This window comes from Panulirus ornatus, chromosome 28 (genome assembly GCF_036320965.1).
Source record: "Panulirus ornatus isolate Po-2019 chromosome 28, ASM3632096v1, whole genome shotgun sequence".
NCBI lineage: Eukaryota > Metazoa > Arthropoda > Malacostraca > Decapoda > Palinuridae > Panulirus > Panulirus ornatus.
The window spans coordinates 13,176,205-13,196,671 of record NC_092251.1 but is presented as its reverse complement, the minus strand read 5'-3'; the positions used below and the strand labels follow the sequence as shown (position 1 = coordinate 13,196,671).

The 20,467-nt window shown below is 40.0% G+C and overlaps 3 protein-coding genes across 3 annotated transcripts in view; 2 read left to right on the top strand and 1 right to left on the bottom strand.

Annotated features, from left to right (window-relative positions):
• Positions 1–20,467, bottom strand: part of LOC139757851 (uncharacterized) — an 81,504-nt gene that overhangs the window by 21,282 nt on the left and 39,755 nt on the right. The window lies entirely within an intron of this gene.
• LOC139757854 (uncharacterized) overlaps positions 1–20,467 on the top strand; it is an 84,824-nt gene that overhangs the window by 37,409 nt on the left and 26,948 nt on the right. The window lies entirely within an intron of this gene.
• On the top strand, positions 502–2,565 carry LOC139757709 (uncharacterized). The gene is made up of 3 exons (XM_071678460.1): positions 502–543; positions 830–948; positions 2,112–2,565. Exons 1-3 carry the CDS (start codon positions 529–531, stop codon positions 2,275–2,277), a joined length of 300 nt encoding a protein of 99 aa, XP_071534561.1. The 5' UTR covers positions 502–528; the 3' UTR covers positions 2,278–2,565.

The following is a 20,467-nucleotide window of genomic DNA, read 5'->3' as shown; positions in this document are numbered from 1 at the left end:
GCCACAGACTGTGCGTTCCTGAGACCTCTTAAACCTTGGGACTGTTTTACATAAGTGCGAACGAGTTATGATGGAGCAGAGGCCTACAGATACCAATGTGTTGCTTAACTGAGTCGACTTTCCCGAGGACGTCGAACAGGAAAAACTCGTCCGACGAAAGAAATGGTGACCTGGTAGTGTAGGCCATGTAAAGCTGCTTCATAAACGCTTGTCTTACACCAGACGACCTTGAATGACCTCTGTTTCACCCTATACCATATGATGCGTCTTCAAATTGACTGAGCTTTCGTCCACGTATTGGACGACCCTGTTCCTGCTGAGGTACTTTCAAAGACCTGAAGAAATGCAGATAGCAACCTTAGAGTCTTTTTTTTTTTTACCTGAAGAATTACGAGACTTCTTCGTTTCATGAATATGGAGGTTGTGGGGGTGGTGGTGGCGAAGGCTGGGCCTCATGGGTGTGGTCCCGCGCGGCTTCTATAAAACCCTCGACCTCCACTTGTGGCCATCAGTTGACCAGCGACCAACATGAAGTGCATCATCGTGAGTTGGGATTCTCCTGTGCTCCTGTCACAACAAACACAATAGACATCCTGATTTCTCTCGCGTCTTTTGAGTGACTCGCCTCACATTCTTGATCATGGTTGTGCTTTCTGTGCCTTAGAGACGGACACGAAGTTCCACGGAAGTTAGGATTCTACTAATGATCACTTACAGTTTTCTTTATCTTTCCTAAGTTCAATGGTTCTTTCTACACCGTTTATCGTTGGCAGTTATCTTTTCGTTTCACAAAAACTCTTTAAGAATACACACCTTTCCTCACCATCAGGTCCTCGTTCTCATGGGTCTGGCCGCCCTGGCCGCCGCTCGCCCCGGCTCGATCATCGACCTGGATGACTTCCACCACGACCTGAGCATCGAGAACACCGTCGTCACTGGCACCTACAGGTGAGTACCCGGCAAGTGGTAGATACCTGTGATGTTTACATGGGAGAGTATTCGATAGGAAATAGATACTGTGCTGATGACTGAAACAACAAAAACAACCTCTTATCATGTGTGTTCAGGCCTCTGTTATCGTTTCCCAAACTAAATCTATCCCAAAAAGTAAGCAGCAATTTGTATATTATAGAGACTGAGTGTGAACGAATGTGACCTTTGTTGTCTTTTCCTAGCGCTACCTCGCACACATGAGGGGGGGAGGGGGTTGTTATTTCATGTGTGGCGAGGTGGCGATGGGAATGAATAAAGGGAGACAGTATGAATTATGTACATGTGTATATATGTATATGTCTGTGTGTGTATATATATATGTATACGTTGAGATGTATAGGTATGTATATGTGCGTGTGTGGACGTGTATGTATATACATGTGTATGTGGGTGGGTTGGACCATTCTTTCGTCTGTTTCCTTGCGCTATCTTGCTAACGCGGGAGACAGCGACAAAGCAAAATAATAATAATAATAATAATAATAATAATATATATATATATATATATATATATATATATATATATATATATATATATATATATATATATATGTATATATATATATATATCATCCCTGGGGATAGGGGAGAAAGAATGCTTCCCACGTATTCCCTGCGTGTCGTAGGTGACTAAAAGGGGAGGAAGTGGAGGGGCTGGAAATCCTCCCTATCGTTTTTTACTTTTCCAAATGAATGAAAAGAGAAGGGGGCCAGGTGAGGATATTCCCTCTAAGGCTCAGTCCTGTGTTCTTAACGCTACCTCGCTGACGCGGGAATCAGCGAATATGTATGAAAAAGAAATTAGATAAGCATTTATATTTCTCCAGTACTTCTCTGTTGTACCAACAAAGAAAAAATAAGTTACTTCCATATTCTATCAATCACTGGAATTGTCTTGTTACGTAACTTCTGTGGAGGCGAGTTCTTAGGACAGTGAAAACGTATGATTGGATGGTTGCAAGGGCAGACTCTTGCAGAAGCAGAAGACTTTGTGAGGCAATCAGCATTGGTAAGACAGTCGATGATACAATAGAAGGACCGGATTGATTAAGGAGGATTAGATTGTGTGTAACTTGTCTTAGGACAATTTTTCTAAAGTTGGCTCTTCCGTTTTCCAGCTGGACTTCCCCCGAAGGCGTTGAATTCTTTATCAAGTACGTTGCTGATGACAACGGCTACAGGGTCGTGGAATCCAACGCCGTCCCCATCACTGCCAACGGAGTGAGGGCTGACGGTGCACAGGGATCCTTCTTCTCCTCTGAGGAATTTGACGACAGGAAGTAAAGACTCTTTAAGATAACATGATAAGGAATCAACACTGATAAAGAATCAGTATTACCAGTAGTGCTTCAGGAGCCTGGCTGAAAATGAACATCAAAATCAATCACACGTGAAGTAATAACCAGGTTATCACCTCACGTGTGATTGAGATGCCAAGACCAGATCTGTCTGTACCTCCAGGATCCTCACCCTCTGGTTCCTGCAAGAGTGCATATACCAAATCTTTCTCAAACATTAATTTATTTATTTCAACATTTTGCTGTAGTATGGGAAATAAAGACTAGTTTTCAATATGATGTTTGAGTGGTTACCCCTGATAAAGATTTCTCTGCAAAATCTATCAAGGCATTTGACTCATACTTAGTAACACGTAAGAGACACTAACTGGATGATAGTACTTCTTTTGTATAGAACACAGATATAACATAATCTAAGCTAGAACTGCCAACATTTGCTAGCGAATGTAGTATAACTCTCTCAGCGTCATCACTCACTATAATGTTCACAACGGAGACAGGAACTACTAAAAGTATCTTCACTACACTCTCGATAAACCTATATTCCCCTTACACTAAACAAACGCATCAAAGGCCGCCTTCCCTACACCCTCATCTTCACTATACCCTAACCTTCACCAAACCCTCATCTTTACTGCGCCCTCGACACCACTGGTCTTTGATCTGTTTAAGGTTAAGGTAAAGATTAAGATAAGGAACTTGATTGTTGGAGAGAATGATAAGGTTATGAGAAAGACCTGACCCACATCTTCATTGCATCCTGGCCTTTGACCTGCCTCACAGGGATCTGGTCAAGTGCACCTTCACTACACCCTGGCCTCTGACTTTACACGGAAAAGTTAAGGGGCTGATTGTCCGATAGAAAACAAAAAAAAAAAAGAGAAATCTGAATGAGAAACGAAGCAAAAACGATAAGATCTCCATCCTACAGAGGGAGACATAATAAGAATACAACTTATCAATTTTCCTTAACTTTTGCTGATCCAATTGATGACTCTCAACACGAACAGCCGCCAGAGGGCACTGACCCAGCGTTTCCCAGCTAAAGTGAACTTGAAAACTTAGGATGTTTGTTTGCTCTGTTATGTATATGCAGATCAAGTGTTTCTCGTCAAATAGAAGTTTTACTAGCTAATCCCCCCCCCCCCCCCCCCCCCAAACGTACAAAAACTTAGGAAGTTTGTTTGCGCTGTTATGTATATGCAGATGAAATGTTTCTCGTCAAAAAGAAGTTTTTCTAGCTCTTCCCCCCCTCCCCCCTCACCCATACCTACCTTCGTACCATTACTTGCGACGAGAACTTACGTAAGGTAAGGTTTAAAGCGTATAGCTCGCCATTCGTCTTGTTTCTGTTGTTAAGCAATATTATTCCTCGGCTACACATCTCTTGCAATCATCAGGTCTTGCGTTATCTGATGCCTTACTTAACCATCAGTCGAGTTTTCTTTTGTAAGACTTTGGTGCTTAGTCCACAAATGCTTTTTATTTTACCTCTCTATGTCTACTGCAGCGCGTTCTTGTGTTTTACTTCGATATTTTCATTACGTTCCCAGGAATACTTGCAGATTTGGTCACCGTTTTCCCTTAAGTGAGGCTTTTAAAATTCTCATGTATTTGGTCTTCCTCTCCATTTTCTGCCACACAGAGCTTGAAATGTGTCACCTTCACCTCTTTTCAAAACTGCACTGATTACAACAGGTTTAGTTTATCATCACTTTCAGGAGTTCCATCCTATTAACTACTTGTAAAGTGTTTCTGAATTGTTTCTAGTTCAATCATGTCATCTTGTTTACTTGAAGACCAAGCAAAGCACCAGTATTTAATTTTGCTCTTCATATATACACACTCGACATCTTGACTATCATCAGCTTTTGATATCTTGCCGATCATCAGTTTTTGACATCTTGCACATCATCAACTTTTGACATCTTGCATCATCATCAGCTTTTGACATCTTGACTATCATCAGCCAGCTTTTGTGTGTCTCGTCCTGCACGTTCCCACAATCATCCTACACATTGCTTGGCCTGACACCATCGCCTTATGATAAGATCTCTGAATTCAAGTATCACGTGAATGATGATTTCCAAACAGTGTGGGATCTGATTTTCTCCATCTTGTGTCTCCTTTCTTGTTGGTCATGTATTGGGTATCCCCTATATTTTCTGTCATTCCATAACCCATTTGTCTAATTGGTCTTAATTGCTGATACTAAGAACTTTGATTTGTCCCCAGGCAATTCTAATGCCTATTCTAGCATTAACCAAAACATTATGAGAGAATTGGCACGATACGAAAACATTAAAAAAAGCTGTTCATGACACACCCAGCTACCCAGGTCAACCCCCGCCACCTGACCCTCCTTAATCACTCTCCCTTACAAGGGTTACGACCAGACATAGCAGACAGTGTTTGGCCTAGATAGATTGGTGTTGGACGGCGGGAACCAAGTGTGATGTTGGGATTTGAATAACTTTGTTAAGTTCTGGCATCTGATGAGGTGGATTGTCTCCACGAAATATGTCTTGCCACATGTATAGAAACATTTCATGCTAAACAAAATTGTATGAAATCCTACTGAAGTGCGATTTCACCTTCGCATTATCATCAAGGACAAGTGTGATCGTCATATCTATCTATCTATAAGTGCAATATATGAAAAATAGAATAAATACGGATTTGCCAAATACACTTACAATATAGAAAAGCATATGTCAAAGACCAACATATATATATATATATATATATATATATATATATATATATATATATATATATATATATATATATATATATATATATATATATATATATATATATATATATATATATATATATATATATATATATATATATATATATATATATATTATATATATATATTATATATATCATCAGCCAGCTTTTGTGTGTCTCGTCCTGCACGTTCCCACAATCATCCTACACATTGCTTGGCCTGACACCATCGCCTTATGATAAGATCTCTGAATTCAAGTATCACGTGAATGATGATTTCCAAACAGTGTGGGATCTGATATATATATATATATATATATTTATATATATATATATATATATATATATATATATATATATATATATATTTTTTTTTTTTTTTTTTTTATACTTTGTCGCTGTCTCCCGCGTTTGCGAGGTAGCGCAAGGAAACAGACGAAAGAAATGGCCCAACACCCCCCCCCATACACATGTACATACACACGTCCACACACGCAAATATACATACCTACACAGCTTTCCATGGTTTACCCCAGACGCTTCACATGCCTTGATTCACTCCACTGACAGCACGTCAACCCCTGTATACCACATCGCTCCAATTCACTCTATTCTTGCCCTCCTTTCACCCTCCTGCATGTTCAGGCCCCGATCACACAAAATCTTTTTCACTCCATCTTTCCACCTCCAATTTGGTCTCCCTCTTCTCCTCGTTCCCTCCACCTCCGACACATATATCCTCTTGGTCAATCTTTCCTCACTCATTCTCTCCATGTGCCCAAACCATTTCAAAACACCCTCTTCTGCTCTCTCAACCACGCTCTTTTTATTTCCACACATCTCTCTTACCCTTACGTTACTTACTCGATCAAACCACCTCACACCACACATTGTCCTCAAACATCTCATTTCCAGCACATCCATCCTCCTGCGCACAACTCTATCCATAGCCCACGCCTCGCAACCATACAACATTGTTGGAACCACTATTCCCTCAAACATACCCATTTTTGCTTTCCGAGATAGTGTTCTCGACTTCCACACATTTTTCAAGGCTCCCAAAATTTTCGCCCCCTCCCCCACCCTATGATCCACTTCCGCTTCCATGGTTCCATCCGCTGACAGATCCACTCCCAGATATCTAAAACACTTCACTTCCTCCAGTTTTTCTCCATTCAAACTCACCTCCCAATTGACTTGACCCTCACCCCTACTGTACCTAATAACCTTGCCCTTATTCACATTTACTCTCAACTTTCTTCTTCCACACACTTTACCAAACTCAGTCACCAGCTTCTGCAGTTTCTCACATGAATCAGCCACCAGCACTGTATCATCAGCGAACAACAACTGACTCACTTCCCAAGCTCTCTCATCCCCAACAGACTTCATACTTGCCCCTCTTTCCAGGACTCTTGCATTTACCTCCCTTACAACCCCATCCATAAACAAATTAAACAACCATGGAGACATCACACACCCCTGCCGCAAACCTACATTCACTGAGAACCAATCACTTTCCTCTCTTCCTACACGTACACATGCCTTACATCCTCGATAAAAACTTTTCACTGCTTCTAACAACTTGCCTCCCACACCATATATTCTTAATACCTTCCACAGAGCATCTCTATCAACTCTATCATATGCCTTCTCCAGATCCATAAATGCTACATACAAATCCATTTGCTTTTCTAAGTATTTCTCACATACATTCTTCAAAGCAAACACCTGCTCCACACATCCTCTACCACTTCTGAAACCGCACTGCTCTTCCCCAATCTGATGCTCTGTACATGCCTTCACCCTCTCAATCAATACCCTCCCATATAATTTACCAGGAATACTCAACAAACTTATACCTCTGTAATTTGAGCACTCACTCTTATCCCCTTTGCCTTTGTACAATGGCACTATGCACGCATTCCGCCAATCCTCAGGCACCTCACCATGAGTCATACATACATTAAATAACCTTACCAACCAGTCAACAATACAGTCACCCCCTTTCTTAATAAATTCCACTGCAATACCATCCAAACCTGCTGCCTTGCCGGCTTTCATCTTCCGCAAAGCTTTTACTACCTCTTCTCTGTTTACCAAATCATTTTCCCTAACCCTCTCACTTTGCACACCACCTCGACCAAAACACCCTATATCTGCCACTCTGTCATCAGACACTTTCAACAAACCTTCAAAATACTCATTCCATCTCCTTCTCACATCACCGCTACTTGTTATCACCTCCCCATTTACGCCCTTCACTGAAGTTCCCATTTGCTCCCTTGTCTTACGCACCCTATTTACCTCCTTCCAGAACATCTTTTTATTCTCCCTAAAATTTACTGATAGTCTCTCACCCCAACTCTCATTTGCCCTTTTTTTCACCTCTTGCACCTTTCTCTTGACCTCCTGTCTCTTTCTTTTATACTTCTCCCACTCAATTGCATTTTTTCCCTGCAAAAATCGTCCAAATGCCTCTCTCTTCTCTTTCACTAATACTCTTACTTCTTCATCCCACCACTCACTACCCTTTCTAAACAGCCCACCTCCCACTCTTCTCATGCCACAAGCATCTTTTGCGCAATCCATCACTGATTCCCTAAATACATCCCATTCCTCCCCCACTCCCCTTACTTCCATTGTTCTCACCTTTTTCCATTCTGTACACAGTCTCTCCTGGTACTTCCCCACACAGGTCTCCTTCCCAAGCTCACTTACTCTCACCACCTTCTTTACCCCAACATTCACTCCTCTTTTCTGAAAACCCATACTAATCTTCACCTTAGCCTCCACAAGATAATGATCAGACATCCCTCCAGTTGCACCTCTCAGCACATTAACATCCAAAAGTCTCTCTTTCGCACGCCTGTCAATTAACACGTAATCCAATAACGCTCTCTGGCCATCTCTCCTACTTACATAAGTATACTTATGTATATCTCGCTTTTTAAACCAGGTATTCCCAATCATCAGTCCTTTTTCAGCACATAAATCTACAAGCTCTTCACCATTTCCATTTACAACACTGAACACCCCATGCATACCAATTATTCCCTCAACTGCCACATTACTCACCTTTGCATTCAAATCACCCATCACTATAACCCGGTCTCGTGCATCAAAACCGCTAACACACTCATTTAGCTGCTCCCAAAACACTTGCCTCTCATGATCTTTCTTCTCATGCCCAGGTGCATATGCACCAATAATCACCCACCTCTCTCCATCAACTTTCAATTTTACCCATATTAATATATATACCCATATATATATATATATATATATATATATATATATATATATATATATATATATATATATATATATATATATATATATATATATATATATATATATATATATATATATATATACATATATATATTATATATATATATATATATATATGTATATATATATATATATATATATATATATATATATATATATATATATATATATATATATATATATATATATATATATATATATATATATATATATATATATATATATATATATATATATATTTTTTTTTTTTTTTTTTTTTTCTTTTTTTTTTTTTTTTTGCTTTGTCGCTGTCTTCCGCGTTTGCGAGGTAGCGCAAGGAAACAGACGAAAGAAATGGCCCAACCCACCCCCATACACATGTATATACATACGTCCACACACGCAAATATACATACCTACACAGCTTTCCATGGTTTACCCCAGACGCTTCACATGCCCTGATTCAATCCATTGACAGCACGTCAACCCCGGTATACCACATCGATCCAATTCACTCTATTCCTTGCCCTCCTTTCACCCTCCTGCATGTTCAGGCCCCGCTCACACTAAATCTTTTTCACTCCATCTTTCCACCTCCAATTTGGTCTCCCACTTCTCCTCGTTCCCTCCACCTCCGACACATATATCCTCTTGGTCAATCTTTCCTCACTCATTCTCTCCATGTGCCCAAACCATTTCAAAACACCCTCTTCTGCTGTCTCAACCACGCTCTTTTTATTTCCACACATCTCTCTTACTCTTACGTTACTTACTCGATCAAACCACCTCACACCACACATTGTCCTCAAACATCTCATTTCCAGCACATCCATCCTCCTGCGCACAACTCTATCCATAGCCCACGCCTCACAACCATACAACATTGTTGGAACCACTATTCCTTCAAACATACCCATTTTTGCTTTCCGAGATAATGTTCTCGACTTCCACAAATTCTTCAAGGCTCCCAGAATTTTCGCCCCCTCCCCCACCCTATGATCCACTTCCGCTTCCATGGTTCCATGCGCTGCCAGATCCACTCCCAGATATCTAAAACACTTTACTTCCTCCAGTTTTTCTCCATTCAAACTTACCTCCCAATTGACTTGACCCTCAACCCTACTGTACCTAATAACCTTGCTCTTATTCACATTTACTCTTAACTTTTTTCTTTCACACACTTTACCAAACTCAGTTACCAGCTTCTGCAGTTTCTCACATGAATCAGCCACCATATATATATATATGTACGCAAACCTTCAACAGCCAGGATCGAACCCGGACCTCTGTGCCACAGGCGGGAATGCTACCGCTAGACTATGGGCCTGGCTAATAGGAAATAACTGTTCGAATACTATTTACTCGAATACCCTTCGTCTCACGTTGGTGAGCAACGGGGTCTACACCGGTTATTTCCAATTAGGCGCACATAGCCAGCAGATAGCATTTTACCGAACCTTACTGAACAACGCGTTCCTATGCACTATGTTCGTATTCACACACCTCCTCGTTGTTCAGTAAGGTGTAGACCCCGTTGCTCACCAACGTGAGACGAAGGGTATTCGAGTACATAGTATTCGAATAGGTAATTCCTATTAGCCAGGCCCATAGCCTAGCGGTAGCATTCCCGCCTGTGGCACAGGGATCTCGGGTTCGATCCTGGCTGTTGGAGGTTTGTATGTTCTATGAGGGTGCGGGTTCCTATGCACTTTGTTCGTATATATATATATATATATATATATATATATATATATTTTTTTTTTCTTTTTTTCTTTTAAACTATTTGCCATTTCCCGCGTTGGCGAGGTAGCGTTAAGAACAGAGGACTGGGCCTTTTTTGGAATATCCTCACCTGGCCCCCTCTGTTCCTTCTTTTGGAAAATTAAAAAAAAAAACGAGAGGGGAGGATTTCCAGCCCCCCGCTCCCTCCCCTTTTAGTCGCCTTCTACGACACGCAGGGAATACGTGGGAAGTATTCTTAATCCCCTATCCCCAGGGATATATATATATATATATATATATATATATATATATATATATATATATATATATATATATATATATATATATATATATATATATATATATATATATATATATATATATATATATATATATATGTATATATATATATATATATATATATATATATATATATATACATATATATATATATATATATATATATATATATATATATATATATATATATATATATATAATATATATATATATATATATATATATATATATATATATATATATATCAAGGGTGCATTGAAGATGCGTTTGTTGAAGATAACGGAAAGATAGGTTTGTACAGGTAAAGTGCATTCAGGTTCATCGAGAGTGTAATGAAGGCGCTTTTGTTGGTGTTTCCATTCCGTTGTGAACATCATGGTATGTGACATTGCGCCGGACCACATGCAGCATTCCTTACGAATGTTGACATTTCCAGTTGTTTTTTCTTTTTTTTCTGTAGAATGTATCTTCGTTGAAAGAAATATTTCTCTCACACAAAAGCTGTTTTTCACTGTTTTGATGAGTGAAAGAACTCGTGTTATAATGACCTGTGAGCTATAGCGACATCACGCATTAGTGACATCCACCCTATAGTGACCTATATGCTATAGTGATTTCCATGCTGTAGTGACCTGTATCTTGTAGTGTCCTCCATACGATATCGACCTTCCTTACTTTAGTGACCTCCATCTTAGAATGTATAATGACCTCCAGGTTATAATGACCTGCGAGCTATAGCGACATCCACGCATTAGTGACATCCACCGTATAGTGACCTAAATGCTATAGTGATTTCCATGCTGTAGTGACCTGTATCTTGTAGTGTCCTCCATACGATATCGACCTTCCTTGCTTTAGTGACCTCCATCTTAGAATGTGTAATGACCTCCAGGTTATAATGACCTGCGAGCTATAGCGACATCCACGCATTAGTGACATCCACCCTATAGTGACCTAAATGCTATAGTGATTTCCATGCTGTAGTGACCTGTATCTTGTAGTGTCCCCCATACTATATCGACCTTCCTTGCTTTAGTGACCTCCATCTTAGAATGTATAATGACCTCCAGGTTACAGTGACCTCCATGCTATAATGACCTACATGAAGATTACAAGTTACACAAAACAGGTTAAGAAGCCCAGTTATGGTAAGTTAACATAGTGCTGATCATCATCTGTGATGAGGAACCTGATCTAAAATCCCCAGCGTATGTATACAATGAATCCTGCTTGTCATCTTGCATGTCAGTGTTAGACTCACACTGCTTGACGGGGTCCAGTATGCATTATAAGCGTAAAAAAAAGCCATCCTGTTCCCATTTATATCTTGTATAGTGTTTGTAGAATCACTGACAATCTGTAATCACCATACCCACACCATGACACACAGCACTTAGGCTTTTCTGGCTCTTCCCTACAAAGCAGAAGAACCACTCTACTGCCCTTTGAATCCACGTCCGCGTCCGGGTACTTGAACGCCACACCTTAACTAAGTTTTACATCCAAGTTCAGTTCTCAGTCACTACTTGATGTACAGTCTTGGGTTACCTACGCTGCAGAACCTTGCTAGAAGTGGTTTACCCTGATCTACATTTTACGTCTCGGAGGCGAATTTCTTAAACGTTAATCACTTGTGTATTGTCCGTTGTACGTTTAACTCAAGACATAATTTTTATGATGCTGTGTTCGAGTAATGTCTTTGGTCTTGATCTGATTTGTGTGAGAGGCTGAGGAAGGCTCCCACAGGAGCTCCTTGACCTGGTTGCTGGTGGGGAGCAGACGGAGTGGGACGATCAGCTGCTTCGTAATGGACAAGTGGCAACAGTGACCGATTCTAGTGGATACCTAACTTCCACTCTCTGTGCAGGACGAGGGTAAGGCCCATCTGATGATAGTTAAGGTGTATCCAGGTGACATCATCAGAGCACCAGTTGAATAACTGACCCAGCAAGAGACTTGATCCCTTTATGAGTATGTTTCTTAAGGTAACTTCTGGACAAGTACCCAAACATGGACGTGGACGCCAAGGGCAGTAGAGTGGGTCTTCTGTTTTGCAGGGGAGAACCAGAAAAGGCAAGGTGTTGCATGTCATGGCGAAAGTATAATGACCACAGATTGTCAATTGATTATAAACTCTATACAGGATGGCATTGAAAATGCTAACTTGTTATTGATATTGATACAAATGGAAGACACAGAAAATAAAGATTTTTTTCTTTTTGTTAGAGTGTTGAGAACTTCACAATGATATACTGTATGATTTATAGCAGCTGATATGACACGAGCAAAAGTATGTACCAATCGAAGACATATTATTTCGAAAGGTAAAATATATTGGGTATATTAGAAAAATATATATGCATAGGGATTAGAATTTAACTTCTGTGCTTGTGAACTCAACCCATGGAAAGGTTATAGGAAGAGAAAGATAAAAGAAAGAAGACAATTATACAGTTTCACTGTGTGAGATAAGAAAGAGGAACCATATGACCAATCCTCGTGTGTTTGGTCACAGTAACTATGGGAAAAAGCCACTCGCGTGCTGTGGGTCTATTCCTTCGTGGCTAAGACGCAGACAGACAGCTCACAGGAGCCAATGACCGCAACAATACAGGTCCATCTACTCACGGTGATTTTGTGACGTTTGGAGTATTTTGTTGGCTACATATCCATACAGTCTGCATCACTCACTTTCATGATAAGAACTAAAGAAGACAAAAATCAACATATGCTCTCCTATTTTATTACTGTAAGCGCTTTCGTCAAATCCGCATTCATTCTATTCTTTCAAATACTGCACTTACTAAACAAGCCGACGTGCTGTTTTTCATTTTCCTATTCTTTTTATTAATGTCCCCATTCGCTAAGTAAATCCAACTTCTTGATCCTCTTCGACATGTGGCACGCGTTTCGCTCGTGCTTTCCACAGTTTGGATGTGAACAGCGTCCAATCAGGGACTGGATGTTATGATACCACCTTCTTCCCTCGGACATGTAACCTATGGAGTTTTAGTCCTTCTTTTACCTTTCCCTCTTCATACATTGTTTTCATTTCATTAAGATTCAGATCTACAAAGACCTGCGGAGTCCTGACACAGCTTTGCTTTCCTTTTCATTAGGTTACTATAATAAAAAAAACAGTTTTCTTTGAAATATAGTCAAACGTATATCTAGTTTCGACATGATTAAATGATGTTCACTTAACAGATAGCGCTTATAACTGATAAACAGTTTCGTCATGACATTTCGTAATGCCCCAAAACCAAAACTCCCTATCCAGGCCCCACACACACACACCTTTCAATGGTTTACCTTTACCGCTTCGTATGCCTTGGTTCAGTCCATTTGCAACACGTCGCCCCTTGTACACCACATCCTTCCAGTTTGCTCTATCTCGTGCACGCCTTACACCCTTCTGTATGATAAGACCCAGATTCTTTTTTTCTTTTTTACCTCATTCTTCCGCCTCCAATTTTGTCTCCTCCTTCATGTCCCCACTACTCCTGACAATTTATAGAACCTCTTTGTAAACCTCTCCTCACTCATTCTCACCATATATCCAAACCATTTAAACACACTCTCTTCAGAGATATCTCAACCGACTCTTCTCTTACCCGTTCTCTTACCCTGCCATTTCTTACTCGATCAACTCTCCTCACACCACATTTTGCTCACACACATTTCATCTCTAGCATACTCATTCTCATTAGTGCATTCTTATCTGAAGCCTAAGCCTTACATCCATTCAACAACGTTGGGACAACTGTTATACCTTCACCCTTCCAGACAGTGAGGGACGTTTTTTTTTCCACACATACCTCAATGCTCCCAGAACCTTATCCCCCTCACCCACTTTATGACTCACTTCAGCTCCCATGTTTCCATTAGCTGTCATGTCCAGTCCCTAGTACTTAAAACACTTCGTTTCCTCCAAGATTTCTCCATTCAAACTCGCACCCGAACTAACCTGTTTCTCTCCGCTGCTGAACTTAATAACCTTGTTTTTAATCCGATTAACTTCTCTTTCACCTTTCGCACTCTGAGGTTAAATACAAATTACTGCAGCTTCTCACTCGAATCTGCAATCAGCACCGTGCCATCATAAAACAATAACTGATTCACCTCCCAAACTCCCTCTAACCCTATCTTTAGCAAACTGGAGACCAAGACCCTTGCATTCACCTTCGTCACCATCCCATACATAGGCAGATTCAACAGCCATGGTGACATCACGCACCCCTACCGCAAACCCATTTTCACTCGGAACTACTCATCTTTCTCTCTCTCTACTCACATACACACCTTGCCCTCTTGATAAGATATCTTCACTGCTTTTATCAGCTTTCTACCCACACCATATATTCCTAACACCTTCCATAGAACATCTATATCAGACCTTTCAGTAAACGACACATATAGACTCCTCTGACCCTTTAGTATTTAACACATACTTTTTCTAAAGAAATCACTAGATCCACATATCTTCTACCTTTCATAAAGCAAATTGTTTCTTCCCAATCTGAAAATCTGTGCACGTCACCATCCTCTCAATTAGAAAATTATTATATGTTACCATTTCTAGATCGCTCGATCTATAAGGTCGAGAACACGTTTAAGCTCAGTATTTACAGAAAACCAACCATTGTTTGTTCACATATTCATCATTACTCAAGAAAGCATTATACCGTTAAACAATATATATATATATATATATATGTATATATATATATATATATATATATATATATATATATATATATATATATATATATATATATATATATATATATGTATATATATATATATATATATATATATATATATATATATATATATATATATATATATATATATATATATATATATATATATATATATATATATATATATATATACATATTGAAAAGGAAGTGATTATTACACGAAAGTGCACTTGGGAACTTATCGTGTTTCATTTTCCAAAAGAAGGAACAGAGAATTGGGCCAGGTGAGGGTATTCCCTCATAGGCCCAGTCCTCTGTTCTTAACGCTACCTCGCTAATGCGGGAAATGGCGAATAGTTAGAAAGAAAAGAAAGAATATATGTATATATATATATATATATATATATATATATATATATATATATATATATATATATATATATATATATACATCACATAAGTTTCTTGTGGCTTTCAAGTCGGGTAATATCATCTCATGACACTGACATATCATAGCAGTAGAGTATGGCGACACTTCACATAGTCAGGAACAGTGTAAAGGCCAGAGATTCCCAGAAGGAGGTCATGCTCGGTCTTGTCATGGTGACCTCGGCCAGTGGACCACCAGGCGGGGCCAAGTGCAACAGGGACCACTGCAGCAGGCAACCACACGCCCGGTTTTTGTATTTCTTTTTTTTTTCGGTATATATTGTTTTGTTACAAAAGTGCCTCATTAACGTCCGGTTCTTCAGGTGGGACACGTTATGCGCAACACTTTCCTCGGCCCGCAAGTCTTCTAGACTTACTACCACGTAAGAGTATCCGTGGTCACTCCTCTTCCTCACTCACCAGCACTGGCGTTGCAGACCGACCATCTCTCCTCCCTCCTCACGCTGGAGAGTGAACAAAGGATGTCTGGGAGGGAGGCTGGGACAGGCGGGGACAGATGCCGGACGATGTAAGTCATTGGCCTTATGTTTGTAGAATCATTCCCTAGTTGCTTGCTATTTTGATACATGATTTATACATACGCGCTCGCCATTTCCCGCACAAGAGAGGTAGCGTCAAGAACAGATAACCGAGGCTAAGAGGATAAAATCCTCACTGGGTTCCTCGCTCTGTTCCATCTTTTGGAAAGTAATACAGGAAGGGAGGATTTCCATCCACCCGCTCCTACCGATTTTAGTCGCCTTCTACGACACGCAGGAAATACATGGGCAGTATTGTCTCTCCGCTGTCCCCAGGGATGAAATACAAGACTTATAGACAAGAATATGTCTATTGTAACCTTCCATTTATAAGGCTTAGATGATGGTTAATGAATATTACGTTAAAAAGGTGATGGATGATGATATACAGTTTATAATCACCTTAACCTAATAGACCACCAGGGTACCAAAGATTTCGTCTACTTCTGTGATGTGTTTAGATAAGTTCCCTGAAATTGTCTTACGGTCAGTTCTCCCTCAGGTAATCTGAAGGAGGATTGAATGGATCTTTCCTGGCAGCGTGGAGCCTGACGGGAGTGTCCGTGTCCCTGTAACATGAGAATAGGATGAAGTCCCGCGTTGTCCAGCTCCTGGGGAATCAAAAAGTCTTTCTGTAATTTCATATCAGAAACTTCTCCTGTATCCTTAACGTTTTCAACACATAATGGATAAATATTAGCACATAAATTTCAGCACATAATGAATAACTTTCTGCAAGTAATGAATATCTTGCATCGCATAAATAATTTCAGCTCATAATTTTCAGCACATAAATGATTCTCAGACACAATGAATAATTTCCAGCACATGAACAGTTTTCAACACAATGATTTTCAGCACATAATGAACAATTCTCAGTAAATTATAAAAGATTTTCAACACATAATGAACAATTCTCAGTAGATGATAAAAGATTTTCAGCACAAAATGAACAATTCTCAGTAGATGATAAAAGATTTTCAACACATAATGAACAATTCTCAGTAGATGATAAAAGATTTTCAGCACATAATGAACAATTCTCAGTAGATGATAAAAGATTTTCAGCACATAATGAACAATTCTCAGTAGATGATAAATGATTTTCAGCACATAATGAACAATCCTCAGTAGATGATAAAAGATTTTCAGCACATAATGAAAAACTTTCTGCAAATCACAAAAAAAAATTTCAATACGTAATGAATAATTTTCAGCGTATGATAATTCTTCTTCTAATCTGTAGCAACAGACACAGGAAAATATCAGTCACTGGTGGCAGGAGAAAGTTTACCTTCCGCTTTTCCGACTCTCTCCCTCTGCCTGAGTCTTGCGAGTGGGTTAGTGAAGGTCACCTTGGTAGGTATGACCCAGGCCAGCCGACTTGCTGGAGAGCTGCTGGATTTCACTGGCCCAGTCTTCCCTCCAAAAATATCATGGGGCGCTCGGCCACTCGCTGCAGCACACCAGTCATTACCTCTCCCTCCACAGCCCTACATTAGAACGACCTCAGTTCCTCAAACTGCCATAGAGCAGCGTACTGGGCGAGCGGTATGGGGTTTTTTTCCATTATCTACTACTGGTCGGAGGTAAAGCTGATCTAGGCGGTAAGGCGGGTTGCACAAGCGATCGCTAACTGGACCACGTCATGGAGGACTTAGACACTGTGTAAATTAGGTGTACGTACAAGGTGGCGGGAGGCAGTGATAGTGTGCAAAAAAGAATAAACAAGATTACTAAGTAGGTAGCCTTGAGCTGACCGTCAGAATGTTCAAGGCAATAGATATGTCTACTTCATACGTATATTCTTGCATTTATGTATACGTAGATCGATAGATACACATGTACGTATATGGATAGAAACACAGATACACAGATGAGCAGGTGTGTTTTGAGTTGCCTACAGTTTAGATCGGTCTGACTGGTTCTTAACCGCAAACCCTCTCCTACAAAGTCCACTTGTTCAACAGGTCGCTGGTGGAAGTTGACAGTCATGTGTTAATTGCACGAGTAAAAGATCACAGGAGACTAATGACAGCATTAGAGTTTGAGTCTGCTATCAATCTCCTTCAGTCAATCTAGTTCAAATCATTTTTTTTTCTATTTTCTTTTTTCCTGTAGATGCTGTAACATTGGCTGCACAGCTTAGCCTTCATTGGTAAACATGGTTTTGTTTTGTTTTTTCTTGTAGTTATCAAACACTCAGCCATTCTACTACAACATACCCTGGACAAAGCTACCAAAACCACAGCTTCAGTTTAGATTTTATGTAGACAAGTGTAGAACACTTACTTCCCCAGTACCTCTTACAAGGCTCAAGGGTCATAAAATGATGCCGTGCCTATGCCGTTCTTTTACACAGCCAATCACTGTAGATGAGACGAAGCAGAACCATCTTGTGATTACTGGCTCAGATGGACAATTGGCTCTCCTCGGTCCACCCCATCAGGGCAATATCTTGGTCCATATATGTATTTGATTTGTGCCGGTAACCTTGGCAGTTTTATCGTCAGCGATAGCGCAAAAGGATTACAGAGGTCACAAAGCCCAGGGGGTTGACATTCATGAAATAGATCTGTAAAAAAAAAAAAAGTGGTTCGTTACTTAATTTGATTGTCTTTTATTATGGTAAGTTTTACCGACTTGATATAAAAAGTGGATACAATACTAGAATTTCAAGTACCTTGTTGTTACCATTAAGGTGTTGCAACATGTCTTGCAGGGTTTGTTTAGATCTCTATCCCTAAAAGACTATATTTCCTCTAAGTCAAAGCTATAGTAATTTAGCATGTGTCCAAAATCTCTGACTACAAGCTTTGCAATTCTGTGAAAGATTGACCCTGCAGTGTGGCAACACATGCTGGTTACAGAACGGCACACAGACACACACACACACACACACACACACACACACACACACACACACACAGTCACCAATATGTCCACCTTGCCCCACGCTCTTGGTGACAGAAATTGAGCTTTACTTCGAGGACGGTTATTGATCTGCAACGGCTCTTGCGCCCGGCAACACTTCAATAAAGGCGTCAAGGACTCCCTCACCTTCTCTCCTGTAGCAGTACTGAGAGTCGATACATAGGAATGGGAACGTCAGCATATCCTTGGGACTTCCCGACACTGAGATAAGAGACGGGAACAGAACCATCAGATTTAGTGTAACGAGAAGAGAAAAGCAAACAGACAACCTTTGCAATGACGGAGCCACAAATAACCTCAGTCGTGGAACTGAAGTGAGGGAGGAGTCCAGTCTATTCTCAGAAGTAAGTATACTAATGTTGTCAACTCCTCTTATTCGTGTAATGTTTCGTATGTCAACAATACTGTTGAATAAAGAGAAAGTACTTCGTCTCACTCGACATGACATCCTTTCCCTAAGACTTTGTATCCAATGCTTTGGATGAAGCGGAGCTGACTTGCCCTTAGCGGCTTAAATGGAGACTTTCGAAGTAGTGAACAAATGTGAATACTGGTACTGCACAACCTGCTAACCTTCTCTCTGCTTAGCCGTCAAGATTATATTAATAATTTAGTTTTTTTTCTGATAGCAAATCATTGTAGTCACTTACAGCTGTATTTCTTTGTATTCTGTCTGTCTTTTTTAAGTAAAATGGCTAAAACTGAACACTGTATTCAAGGTAGGGACGCACCAGTAAGTTCCATACAGTGACGTTTCTTTCCTTGGACTTGAATTCGAACGTCGAAAGTATGAAGGATGAATACAAGTTTTAACCTTTTCTATTGCGTCTGCGTATTGGTTAGTAGGCCTCAGGGTATCGAATGATGTTACACCTCATTTCTTTCCTCATTGGTATGCAGCTCAGCAGAGGTCATATCATGATTAAGAATCTCGTATTTACCAGTAAATCGTAGAATTTTTCACCTGCCGATATTGAGATTCATATGCCACTTGTGAGACCAGTCTGTTACTTTGTCTTGCTTGCTGTGTTCACTAACTGCTTATATCTACGTCTAATCTAACGTCGATTATCGTCGTTGTCTGATATCATTCATGATTCATCAAATAACACAGTTGCAATAGCTACGAACAAAGTTTACAGTAGAGCACACATTTATGATTCCATACCAGATATACATTAAATGATCTCATTCTCCGTACAGCGTCAGACTTTAAATAAGACTGATGGATGAATCTCAAACTATAGCAGGCAGACGAAATCACCCTGTGATAAGTATCATAGCAGTCAGCAAAACCTCACACGTCTTACAGAACAAAAACATATCTAAGGGAAAAAAATATCCCGCTACATTTACAGTCACACATAGACCGACCTGCTTCAGCAATGGCACAAGGAAAACACACACACACCCGATAGGAGAAAAAAATCCCGCTACATTTGCAGTCGCACATAGACCGACCTGTGTCAGTAATGGTACAAGGAAAACACACACAACACACACCCGATCCGTGCCAATAATGGCACTACGAAAACTGGCT